Source organism: Hibiscus syriacus, unplaced genomic scaffold, assembly GCF_006381635.1.
Source record: "Hibiscus syriacus cultivar Baekdansim isolate YM2019G1 unplaced genomic scaffold, ASM638163v2 tig00117005_pilon, whole genome shotgun sequence".
NCBI lineage: Eukaryota > Viridiplantae > Streptophyta > Magnoliopsida > Malvales > Malvaceae > Hibiscus > Hibiscus syriacus.
In genome coordinates this window covers 861,253-874,420 of record NW_024063519.1, presented here as the reverse complement: position 1 = coordinate 874,420, position 13,168 = coordinate 861,253, and the positions used below count along the sequence as shown (strand labels likewise).

Here is a 13,168-nt window from a genome sequence, read left to right as displayed (position 1 = left end):
AATGTACTTGAAGTAATTTTTTTATTAATTGAAGTAAATTTTTAAATAACTTAAATAACATATTTATCGTTAATGGTATATGATACAATATATTAAGATCAAATTATTTACCATATCGTAAATTCACTCGTTATTTAACTAAGACGTAATATTAGTTTAGTTAATTTTTTAAAATTATAGTATAAACATTCTATGGAAGTTTAATGTTTCTTTTTTGACAAATTTTAAATCTAATCTTAATTTTACTTAGAGGAGAGGGGAATGAGGACTCTAAGAGAAGAAAAGAAAATGTTCATAACGAGTCTAGAATTCGTGACATAAGGTAATATGAAAAAATAAAAATAAATAGTTTGACCAATCAACCAAATATATTTATAATATATTTACAAGATATATTATTTTTATTTTAGTTTATATTAAATTTCAAGGTTTATATTAAATACTTTATTTCCTTTATAAAAAATCTCAATCTTATTATTTTCATCTTTTAAAAAACAAGATGAGTAAAAAAAATTTAACCATGAATGTGTCAGTGAGTACAATTTGTATAATATAATTAGATAAATATTTCTCAAAATAAATAAATAAAATAAAATCCATCGAACAAACTCATGTGCAATATTATTTGTCTCTCTCTTAATAAATCGAACTTTAATATGTAGATTTGCAGTCAATAACTCGAGCGTCTCACAAAAAATGGATACCAACTATTGTAATGTTCTCAATTTTTTTAACAACCGTGACATTATCTTTCTCAATTAAACATTCGACTAACTTATAAATTAAAAATAATAAAACCCTAAAAGTTACAATAATAAATATATTAGTTTTGATTTTCAAATAAACTTATAATCAAACTAGTGTAACGAAATTAAATGTCAGTTTGTTTAAATATTAATCATAAATAAATAAACATTGAGAGTGTTCTATTTGCATCGACTAACTTTTTGTACCCTTTTATATAAATTATTTATTTTATGTTTTATAAAATTGAATTATTTGATTTTATTTCCTATTGTTAGTGTATAATTGAAATCAATTAAAATACATACTCATTATTCAATAATATAAAAGAAACAATTTTTAGGGTGCGCTTGGTTCATGAAATGTAGCATTACCTCTAAAAATAGGATTATCGGAATGTAACATTACTGAGAATGTTGCATTATTGTGTTTGGTTTATTTATCAGGAATGTAAGATTATAATGTTTAATTAAATGAATAAAAGATTAGAGAATTGTATATTTTACCAAATTGTCTTTGTTATATATTTGTTTTTCACCAAGTTGAATTCAGAATATTCAAATGAAAATTTTTATATAATAATTCATTAAAAATATTATTTTATTATTTTTAATTTATATATATTTTTATAAAATTTAAATTCATAAAATTTGTATTTTTTTATAAAATCTAAAAGATAAATGAAGAGAATAAAAGAGTAAATATATCCTATATTCTTTTAATATTAATTAGTATTAGTTTTTACATCATTTATCTAAAAATATATTAGTATTTTACATCAACATTTAACTATAGAAGAATATGAAAATTTTAATAGATGAATCATTTTATTCCTACTTAAATGTACATGACCACATGGGTTGTTTTATTATTTTTTAAATTGTTTTTTATTTATTGAATAGAATATATATATACATTATTAAAAATAATAATGATTTTACTTTTTAATATTCAAAATCATATAATATCGATATTATATAAATCTTTTAAAATAATTATTAAACATTTATACACGCAATACCAATTTAGTATCATAATATTTGAATATAAAAGGGGAGCAGTTGATTAAAGTTGTTTTTTTTGAGAGTTTAGAGTTTTCATTTACCATAAATTTTTATTAAATTCTTTTATCTTTTTCCCCTTTTTTAACTGTTTGTTCATAAATTAATTATACAAAAATATATCAATATTTAATGTGATCTTGATTAATATTAAAAAATTAAAATTGTCAAATTCACCATTTTAACTAACCTTTACAAAGTTCACAGTTGCTGATAAACAAAGCAAAGAAAAACATAGCATGGGTATTTTTGAAATAACTCTTTTATTTTAAGAGTATTTTAGTCCATATTGATAGGAATTGAAAAATACCTAAACAATGGGGGCGGTAAAATTAGGGATGTGCATTGGTCGAGTTTTTGGTTCATCCGATTTAATCCGAGAACAAGAAATCTTCCACCCGAGATTCGATCAAACTGAAACAAGATTTCACCTGATCCGAACCCGACCCAACCCGATATATAAATTAAAAAACCGACCCAACCCGAAATAATAATAAAAATATTATTTTTATTCAATAAAAACAATGACTTAATTGAAAAAAAATAAAATATATAAGGGTATTATTGTAATTATTCATAAATATATAAGGTAAAAATTATTTTTCCTGGGTCGGATCGGGTATTTTTCACCCTAAACCCAGCCTGACTTGAACACCACATTAAAAAAACCGAACTGAATTAGAATTTTTTTTTTAAAAAAAAAACTAATTCGATCGGTCGAATCAGAATTTATCGGGTTCGGGTTTCATGCCCATCCCTAGGTAAAATACCCACAAAAATGGTATTGTTGGAAATTGATTTTTTATTCCTATCAGGAATTTTTACAATCCAAACCAAGGAAATAGATTCTAGAACCCTTCAGTAATTATCTTCTCACCATCCGAACAACCCTTTAAAGTCACCATGGACGAAGAAAAGGGGGGGGGGGATACGCATTTTCTTTTAAAGAGAATAGTCATGATTTGGAAAAATTTTATTTGTTTGCTCACTCTTTTTACCGAATTTAAATAAAAATAATACATAAAGAGGACTTCTAAAATAATATTTTAATTATCACAAAGTAATTTCACAGAAATTTTTTAGCATTGGCTTTTTCTAAAAAAATATATAACATAATTTAGTACTATGAAACTGTGGCAATAATAAAAATATAAAAAGGAGTTACAGACAAAAATGGCAGGAGACAAGGAATTATCAGGAAAAAAGAAGAGAGGCCCCGTAAGGATGTTGTGGTCCACGCCATGTGGCGCTGTTAATAGCAACCTTGTCTTTGAAATGCTAGGTTTGTAATTCAAAGTGAAATTCCCATCCAAGCTTAACTTTAATTTCTGTCGGTGACCGCTCCCATTTTTTTCTCCAAATAAGATATATAATTATTAACCGCTTTCCTTCCGTCATAAGAATTTCCGTTCTGTTGGAATAACCATCACAAATGAGTTTTACGATATTAGTACCTAATGTTTTTAATTCTTAATCTTTTTTAATCGCATTTCATTTATAGAAAAATTATTTATATATTATATAATTTAAAACATGTCACTTATTTCTAAGGACGTGAGAGTAATTTAAGGGCTAAGGTAATTAAACTGTGGAATTTCATGAAAAATGAACATACTAATACATTTATAAAAGGCAATTATGTCAAAGGTCCTAGTAATTACTATTAAGAAATATTTAGAGACGAGTTTTCCCCTCGACTTAGAGTCGTTTTATTTCTTTCCCCCTGTTTAGTAGACCGAAATATTAATACAAGTGTTAGTTGTTGATCTCCTATATTTTTTTATTTTTATATAATATCTATATTTTTCTTATTTAAAATAATTCTATCTTTATGATTTTTAATTTTTTTGGCACGTTTGCTAATTTTTTTATTGGTCATTTGAATTTTTCTCGTTTAATTTTTTTAGAATTAGATTTGACGTCGCATCGATTGATCAAGATAACGTTTATTTGTTATCGTGGTGATATTTAATGCGTGATATTTAATGCTTTAGACCCTTGAACTAGACTTATATACACGTATTGCAATCGAAAATATTTTTCTCACAATGCTCAACTCTGATTTGTGGTTGTCAATGATCTTTCAATAGTTTGAGTCATTGTTAGTTTGTTGATGCAGTCAGATCTGTTCGTATCTATTTTCTATTCGAGTTTTTAGATAGAGTTTTAATATTTTCCTTGTATGATCTCAAACAACTAGTTTCATATGTTAATGGTTACATGAATATGTTCTAATTATATATTTAGTTTAAATTTTTAACTGTAAACTTTCATTTTAATTTTTAATATTTTTATCTTTTTTAATGAAAAGTTAATCGTTTCTATTTGTATAACAAATAATTTAGAGAGAACAACTAAAAATAAATACAATACTTTTTCCATAATGAAATCAGATTGATGTAAAATTAAACTCTTAAATGTTATTTCGATTGTAAAAACTTTTTTAAAACTTAGTTCTCTCTCATTAATGCTCTGCTTATCTCTTTTTATTTTCGTATTTGTTGATAGATGATAATTTTAATTTTGATGTTAATTATCGACCGTTGACATTTTTAATTGTCTTTTTATTTTCATACGTCACATTTTCATTTTCTTTTATTTTTTATTTAAATAAGTATACATGTATGTCACATTTTCATATGTTTTTATAAGAAAAAATCTTCTATCTTTTGACACATTTTGATCATTTGATCGTTGTTTTCATTTATCTTTCTCTAAAGATTGATTTTATATTGCCACGACTGATCAAGATCTTGCTTATCTATTATCATGTTGATCTTCCATATTTTAGACTTTCTAATTAGATTTGGATACATGATTTGCATTCGTGTATAGCTTTTCACGTCGCTCGAATCTGATTCGTAGTTTATCGATGATTTTTCAATAGCTTGATTCCTTTGATTCGTTTATCGAGACGATCAAATCTATTTGTATATATTTTTGGTTGATTTTCTTGGCTAAATTTTTAATCCTTAAATGATTTTATGTAATCTTACGTGACTAGTTTTTGTGTCGATGATTGTAGAAAATTACCCAAATTATATGCTTAATTTATGATTATAAATATAGAGTTTTAATAATTTAGATATTTCTTGTTTTTAATAAAATTAGCGTGTTATATAAAAATAACCCTTACTGAGTAAACCAAAAATAGATAAGCGAAATTGAAAACATGAAAGGAAATGCATTTACTTTATTAAAAATTATATTCATATAATTACGTTAAAATTGATTTATTATTTTTAGATATTATATAATATAATAAATCATTAAATAATTAATTAAATTTTAGTTTGATTCGTAGTGATAATGTAACATATTTTTTTTTGAAAAAGATAATGTAACATTCAAAAGAATGTTTATGGGACAATTTAGATATTGTAGGGAGTGAGTTAGAGAGATAAGCCATGATATACGTAGAACTGTAGGTTCGGGTTTTGACCCAAGTTAAATGTAATGCGATTGTTTTCCTTCTAATGGGTTTTAGAATCGAAGTTGTAGCCCAAATATAAGTTCATTTAGGCTTTATCAATTAATTTGAATTAGTATAACTCTAAGCCTAATTTAGAAAAAAATTACCAAAACTATACTTTTTTAATAGGCATCTAAATTTCCCCCCCGATTAATCTAGGTGCCTATGTTACAAACGTTACCATTTTAGGTGTCCGGGCCGTAACAACCATTAAATTCAGTCGTTAAAGGACACATGTAACATTCAGATAATTTTAAAAATTTCATTTAAAATAAAAAACTTGAAATTAATAGGCATCTAAGTTCCCCCCGATTAATCTAGGTGTCTATGTTACAAACGTTACCATTTTAGGTGTCCGGGCCGTAACAACCATTAAATTAAGTCGTTAAAAGACACATGTAACATTCAGATAATTTTAAAAATTTCATTTAAAATAAAAAACTTGAAAATATATTTAAAAATATCAAAATTTTCAAAAACCTTTTTAAAAAACCCCAAACTTTAGAAACCATAAATCTAAACCCTATACACAGATTATCGTCACTGCCCTTTATGGTCACTGTCGATTGAACCTACCCCAACCGTGCCTCCACCCGATGACCACCCATGCGAAGAATAGCCACCGACAATGCAATTTAGATCGATTGACGACACAACATTTGAGGAAATAATCGCGACATTTGTGCGACCTAATAAAGCAAGCGATGACAAGGACGATGTCGGTCGAAGGCGGCATCGGCAACATCAATCGTGGTTGGAATTTAGGGATTTGAGGATGATTTTAGAGATTTTTAGGGATTTGGGCTTTTAATTTTAGAAAAATTAAGGTTTCCCCCATAAATATAATATTTTTTTTAAGTTTTTTTTTAATTTAAGTAATTTTTTTAAAATTTTATAAAGGCAACACGTGTCTTTTAACGACAGTTACGGTCTAGCACGTAAAGTGATAACGCTTGTAAACATTAGGCACCTGAATGAATCGAAAAAAATTTGAGCAACTATATGGGGAAAACGATATAATTTGGGTACTTATTTTCTAATTAAGCCTAAATCTAATTTGAATAAATTGAGAGATTGAAAAATATTTTTTTCAAACTTTTTTTGATAGAAGCCTCTAATTTTATTAAAAATAGGAAATATATCAATTACAATAAATATTTACAATCATAATCGTAAATTAAACATATAATTAGGATAATTTCCTATAACAAATGAAACAAACTAGCAACTGAAGATCACATAAGGACCATACAAAGAAAGATTAAAACATAACCAAGAAACTCAAACAAAGATTGATACAAACATATATGATCGCATCGGCAAATGAAACTCAAAAGGGAATAAAGCTATTAAAAGACAATCGACAAACCGTAAATCTGACTTGAGCGATGTGGAAAGCTATCCACGAACGCATAACATGTATCCAAATATAATCTGAGGGTCCAAAGGAGAGAATATCAACAACATAATAGATAAGCGTCATCTTGATCAGTCGTGGCGATGTCAAATAAACTCTTAGAAAAATAAGTGAAAACAACGGTCAAACGATCGAAAATTGTGCTATACAGACAACTTTATTGAAAGTCAAAAAAACAAAAGAAAATAAAAAGACAATAAAGAATGTCGGCGATTGATAACCATCATTAAAGTTGGTGCCGACATCGATCAACAAAGATGACAATCAACATCAAACGACTGAGAAATAAAATGAAAAACGTGCCGCAAAGACAGAAAAAAACGTGCCACAAAGATAGAATTATTCTTATTAAAAAACTAAAATATAAAGAAAAAAAGAACCAATGAATAACAACCAACATCAAAACTGATTTCGCCGCCGGCTAAACAAAATCAAAGAATAAAAAGTTTATATGTATAAAAAAAGGGCACAAAATTTTAAAGAGAAAAAGAAAATGGAGATGTATTTCATTTTCTTTAAGAAGAAATTATTATATTATCATATTTTTGTTATGTTATACTCATATTATATGTCCATTTTGTCCCTCGTAAAATTTAAAAAGAATCAATAAAAAATTATTCTATTTGATGATTTATCATTTTGAAATTTGAGTAAATACTTATCTTTGTACTCGGTTTTATTTTTCTTGAGGAAATTGTACTCGGTTTTAGAAGATCGATAAACCGCTGTTTTTAAATGCCCAAGGTCCAAGGAAGGATACACATACATTGCACATAGATGGTGAAATGGAAATCAAAATTGTAAACAAAGGCATTTGAGATGGACTTTTATTTTCCTCGAACAATGGGTCAACGCTCATCACTTATCCTTTGTTTCTCAATCCTTTTCTGGTGCAGTGCAGTGCTACCATACGAAACCTAGACTTGAGTTGAAGTCAGTTTTCTATGTTTTTCCATTCTACAGGCTGTTAATTATGCATTTAAAGCTTTGAAGAGGAATTGCAAAAGATGCGGGAATACCATTTCATGGTGTTATAGGGGACAAAAGATTTCTGCGTCAAGAATTTTCAAAAAAAAAAAAAACATAAAATAATCTTTGGAGATAGAAATGTCATGTATACTGACTTGCTTGAAACGTAATACATGGAAAAGATTAGGATATCCATATCCAATTTGTTCAAATGAACATATGATATATGCTTAGGAAATGAGGAAATGTTGGTAAACTAATTTGAGCCGTCTGTAGGCAGCATGGATCACTGAATAGTCACTTCTGGTTAAGAATTGTCAGGATCTTTCACTTAAAGCAAACCCAGCTGGCTAATGATAAAGAACCAGCTATCTAATGCAAAATCTTGGGTGGGGATACCATGAACATTTTTATAACATATATGATACCGTAAACATTGATGCATTGGATCAAACATAGTTTCTCTTTTGATTCTATGACCACCATTTACATAACATACACAATACTGGGATTTCGATCGAGAGAGTTTTTACATCTTTCATTCACAGGCATTTCCATTTTCCATTATTTGAAAGGACACAAAAAATTGGTCGAGATTTTATTCTCTCAAGTGGAGAAAATTGTAAATTTTGCCCACACAGAGCTGAGTGTGTGTGTGTGCTGGAGTAGGAGCCACGGTGTAGAAAATCCAAGTAATCCAACCAAACCAACGTCCTACCTCAAAATTGAGGCCATCTTGCCGGGGCATTGTTCCCATCAGCCAAATCCATTGCCCTGTCGTCATTAAACAGCTCTCCACTTTTTAAGCTCATCCTCAGCCACTTCTCTAATCCCCATTACTTGATTAAATAATTCCTCGTTGTTTCCAACCATTTAAGATTAGTATAAAGGAGAAGGCAGGGAAGTAGTGTTTTGTTGTGTAAGGGTATTGTTTCATTTAATTATTAAGCAATAAACGCCTCGAAACCACGTCCACTCCCCTTTGTTATATATATATGTACACTGCATCTTCCATGCAAATTCAAACTCCTCAGTTTTTGAACCTACACGTTCACTTGCTTCCTTCATATCTCAGTTAACCTTTCTCGGATTTCGGAATGTATATATATATATATATATATATTCTTTACCCTTAACCCACACGGATTCAAGCTCTAGGTTGAGCTTTTTTTTCTCTTTATCCTATCAAATCTAGTAAAAACAACACTTTTGTATTAGCCATGGGTGAGTTTCAGTCGCACCAATACAACCATGGAGTTAAGGCCTCTCCTGAGAGAAAGGGTAGTGGCTTCTCCTCCAAGTGTGCATCCTTGGTAAAACAACAACGTGCTCGAATCTACATCGTGCGCCGTTGTGCTACCATGCTCCTTTGTTGGTACATTCATGGGGATGACTAGACAAGCAGCAACACCAGCCGCACTCTTCAGCTTAAACCATGTTTTTCTTGATGACTTTTGAGATCAATTAGGCTTCATCAATCGTGCAAATCCTGTTTTGGTTCTATGGAGCTCCAGTGTGGCGTATAATATATTACAAATTTTCTCCTAGATTTTTCCTTTTGTGTTTTTGACTTGGTTGGAGTAATCCCATTAGGTTTTAAGGGGAACAGGGGAAGCTTATGGCCTTGCCGCGTTCTTGCTTTTTCACCAAGCAGACATCAAGCATGATCTCAGGGAGCTGGTAAAATTATATTCATGTATCAAAGAGTTGTTTGCCTGTTGCTATTAGGGTGAAAGTATTAGGTTCTTATAAAAGATCACTTTTTTCTTTTTTCCTTCACTTTCCCTTTCCTGGGGAATTGGAGAAATGCTTGTAGAAACAATGGAGGAAACGCTTCTTACAGTTGTAATGGTTCAACTGTGCAATGTAGTGTATGAACTGTCACTTAAGGGTTTATATATAATAAAGGGATTTTAGATCTTTAAGTTTAGTCTGTTTGATTCGACAGCTTTGTCTGCACATGGGATTTCGAATGTTAATCTTCTGCAACAGCCAACAGGTTAGAAAATTATTTCATTGCACTTTACACAATTATGAAACCATATGGTCTTCAATCTTCAGTAATTTGTGCTGAGATTAAGGCATAATAACTGCATCTTGTATCCTTTAGAAATATTGCAGTGTACCACTTGTGTCTCCAGTGTCTGATTCACCTGTCGGAGAAAAAAGACATCAAGCAACCTCAACACTGAACTGTTTTCTTTGTTGTATTCCTACAAATAAATCAATCTGACAAATTTTCCATCCACTAAAACAAATAATAATAAACAAAATATTAATCAATTATATGTTCTCTAGCATGTTGTACCGGTCAGATTGGAGGAACACGTACAGTGGTGGATCATAAATATTTTCAGGTGATCACAAACAGCAAAATAAATAATTAATTAAAGAAAATTCGGATTTCAGTGTCGGCGCGTAAATGACCAGTCCCATTTTATAACAGTGACTCCTTGCACTTGGTTGTATATTATTTCACAAGCTTCCATGGAAGGCTGGATTCAGGTATCAATGAGTTTTATTAGCCAGTTTAGCTCTCAGTTCCTTTCTCAGAATTTTCTCCGATGGTGCCTTTGGAATGGCTTCAATGAAGAACACGCGACTTATTCTCTTGTAAAACACCACCTGCGCCATTAAAAAACAGAGTATATATGTGAAGTCACATTTGTCATCATCATCAGGTCAAATTCAACCACTACTAGTATATGTTAATAGTATTATTATTACCTGTTTCGAAATGTACAGCTTGATTTCATCCTCGCAGATTTCTGATTTGTCTGATTTCACCACAAACGCAACAGGAACTTTGCCAGCCGCCACATCATTCATGCTGAAAATTGCAGAAAATTATATATTTAAAGTAACTCAGAAAGACATTAAACCAAGAGATTAGATAAGTATGGATTATAAATGAACCGTTCTTTTCAGTTACCCGACCACAGCAGCATCGGTGATATCAGAATGGGCAACGAGCATGGCTTCAAGCTCCGCAGGAGCAACCTGAAAGCCTTTGTATTTGATCAATTCCTTCAACCGATCAACGATGAAGAGTTGGTCATCATTATCGATGTAACCAATGTCTCCGGTATGTAACCAGCAATCTTTGTCAATGGTCCTAGCTGTGGCCCCAGGGTAATTAAGGTACACTGCATGCAGTCAAAGGTTCATATTTTATTTTAAAATTTCTGGTCATATTTATTTTCTGAGTGATTTACCTTTCATGATCTGATCTCCTCTAATGCAAATCTCTCCACCCTGGTTTCGTGGTAAGGAAGAAGCAGTGTCGGGATCAACAATTTTCATCTCCGCGTTCCTTACCACAGTCCCGCAAGCCGCGGATTTGGTTTCAAATGGTTCCTTGGCAAATCCCAAACACATAGCTAGAACCGGCCCTGCCTCTGTCATACCATACCCCTGTAAAAGGTTTTCAAGGTAATGTTTATTAAAACCTACTCCATAATGTCCATTCATCACATTCACTTTCACATTCAATTAAGTCCAAGGTTGTTGAAAACGTTTTTGTTGCTTGCTGAGGGCATAAAACAGCCTATGACACCAATCTAGACGGTAGCAATCGGACAAAGAAAGCCGGCCAGCCACCGTCACAATTCATTTGAAAAATCAAATTATCAAAAAAAATTAAGAAAGTTCATATTTGGAGTAGTTGCACAAAATTATAACACATAAACTAAAAATAGTTGAATTGCTCGTACCTGCCCGAGTTTGGCACAAGGAAACTTGTCTCTTACAGCATCCTGAAGCTCTTTACCCAAAGGTCCAGCCCCGGATTTCAGAATCCTTACTGAAGACAAGTCGTATTTAGAAGTTTCGGATGACTTAGCAATGGCCAAAACTATAGGTGGCACAATCGGAACAATCGTCACTTTGTATTTCTGCATCAGCTCCAACAACAGTCCAATCTCAAATTTGTGCATGATCAAAATAGCAGCCCCAGCACGTAGCCCGCACAGCATTATCGAATTCAGAGCGTAAACATGGAACATGGGAAGAGTACATAAGATCACATCTTCTGTGTAGAAATACAAGTTCGGGTTTTCTCCGTCGACCTGTTGCGCAACGCTGGTGATTAAACCTTTGTGTGTTAACATCACCCCTTTGGGCAGCCCCGTGGTTCCCGATGAAAGCGGTAGTGCCACGATGTCGTCCGGGGTGATTTTGACTTGGGGGATATCGTTCTCGTCGGCTTGAGTCAACTCGGAGAAATGTAAACAGCCCTCCGGGGCTGAGTCAATGCACATGACCTTCACATCGCTGTTCTGGGCGATCTCTTTTACTTTGTCAACGTATATGGCTTGCGTGATTATAAGCCTAGCGTTGGAGGCTTTCGCTTGCTTCGAGACCTCCGCCGGAGTGAAAAAGGGGTTGGCGGTTGTGGCAATGGCACCAAGGAACGAAGCTCCGAGAAACAACAAGACAAACTCTGGGGTGTTAGGTAACAAAAGCATGATCACTTGGCCTTGTTGGATGCGGAGTTTGTTGAGCCCCGAGGCAACTCTCCGGGCGGTGATCTCAACTTCAGCGTAAGTGTAAACTCTACCAGTGGTTCCATTAATCAAACAGGGCCCGGAGGCAACGCTAGACAAGTTCTCGAAACAATACGAATGTAAAGGGAGATGCTTAGGGATGTAGATATCAGGAAGCTTTGAACGATAAATTATTTCTTCTACTTGCAATTCAGCTTGGGGTGCCATTTGGGAATTGAAAGTTGAGATACAGAAGAGATTTTAAAAAAATATGCTAAAACTTGAAATTTAGGCTTTGAATACAAATTGGAGCCTGAGAGGAAACGATAGATAACAATATAGAGGAAATGATAGATAACAATATAGATATATAATAATGTGGAAATTGGGAGGTTATATTAGTTAGAGTTGTTAGAAATAAGTTAAGGTAGTTTGTTAATTGATTGAAACAATTGTATATATGTATATATATATTGGATAGTTTGTAACTATATCTGATGAATGAAATGAACTTTAACAAATAAACAGATTAAAGTTGAGTTGATGAAGAGAGTTGTTGGAAGGGTAGAATGAAATTTAACTCGGTGGCCGACCATTTTAATTGAATTAATTCCATTTGGTGGATTAAAATCGAGGAGTGAACACTCCTAAATATTGTGACAGTTTAGAACATAAGATATGTTTAAACCGTCCCTTTTCCACCTCCCAGGACATTAAATTATTACATGAGAATACCTGATATAGAAAGCTTTAATGGACTTCATCTTGGGGATTCTGATCTGTACATTTTGGCTGTCATGTGAGGAAACTATGTAAATCACATGTTAAACAAACCTTTCAATAGTCCAGCATATTGATACTTATCTGGAGCAAGATTGGGCAGTGTAGTTCAAAAATGTAAAACGGAGCAGCAACATGATAGCAGACAGAATTGCGAGATATGCTTTGTCACTCCCTCAGAGAATGCATGAGTTAATGGAAACCCCTAAGAAGTAAAACTAATTGTCTGTAACGAAGAACT

At 31.6% G+C, this 13,168-nt stretch overlaps 1 protein-coding gene across 1 annotated transcript; it reads right to left on the bottom strand.

Moving 5' to 3' along the window:
- Positions 1–10,088: 10,088 nt before the first annotated feature.
- Positions 10,089–12,456, bottom strand: LOC120195137 (4-coumarate:CoA ligase 1-like). Its single transcript, XM_039197238.1, has 5 exons — positions 11,377–12,456; positions 10,879–11,077; positions 10,596–10,809; positions 10,391–10,493; positions 10,089–10,288 (listed from the first exon to the last, which is right to left on the bottom strand). The coding sequence occupies exons 1-5, from the start codon at positions 12,373–12,375 to the stop codon at positions 10,172–10,174; spliced, it is 1,632 nt and encodes a 543-aa protein (XP_039053169.1). The 5' UTR covers positions 12,376–12,456; the 3' UTR covers positions 10,089–10,171.
- Between the last annotated feature and the right edge of the window lie 712 nt (positions 12,457–13,168).

Coding starts and splice junctions, on each gene's coding strand:
- LOC120195137 (XM_039197238.1), bottom strand. CDS start 12,375: ATGGCACCCCAAGCTGAATTGCAAGTAGAAGAAATAATTTATCGTTCA. Junction 10,810..10,878: donor AGGAGATCAGATCATGAAAG/GTAAATCACTCA, acceptor GACTGCATGCAG/TGTACCTTAATTACCCTGGG. Junction 10,494..10,595: donor ACCGATGCTGCTGTGGTCGG/GTAACTGAAAAG, acceptor TGCAATTTTCAG/CATGAATGATGTGGCGGCTG.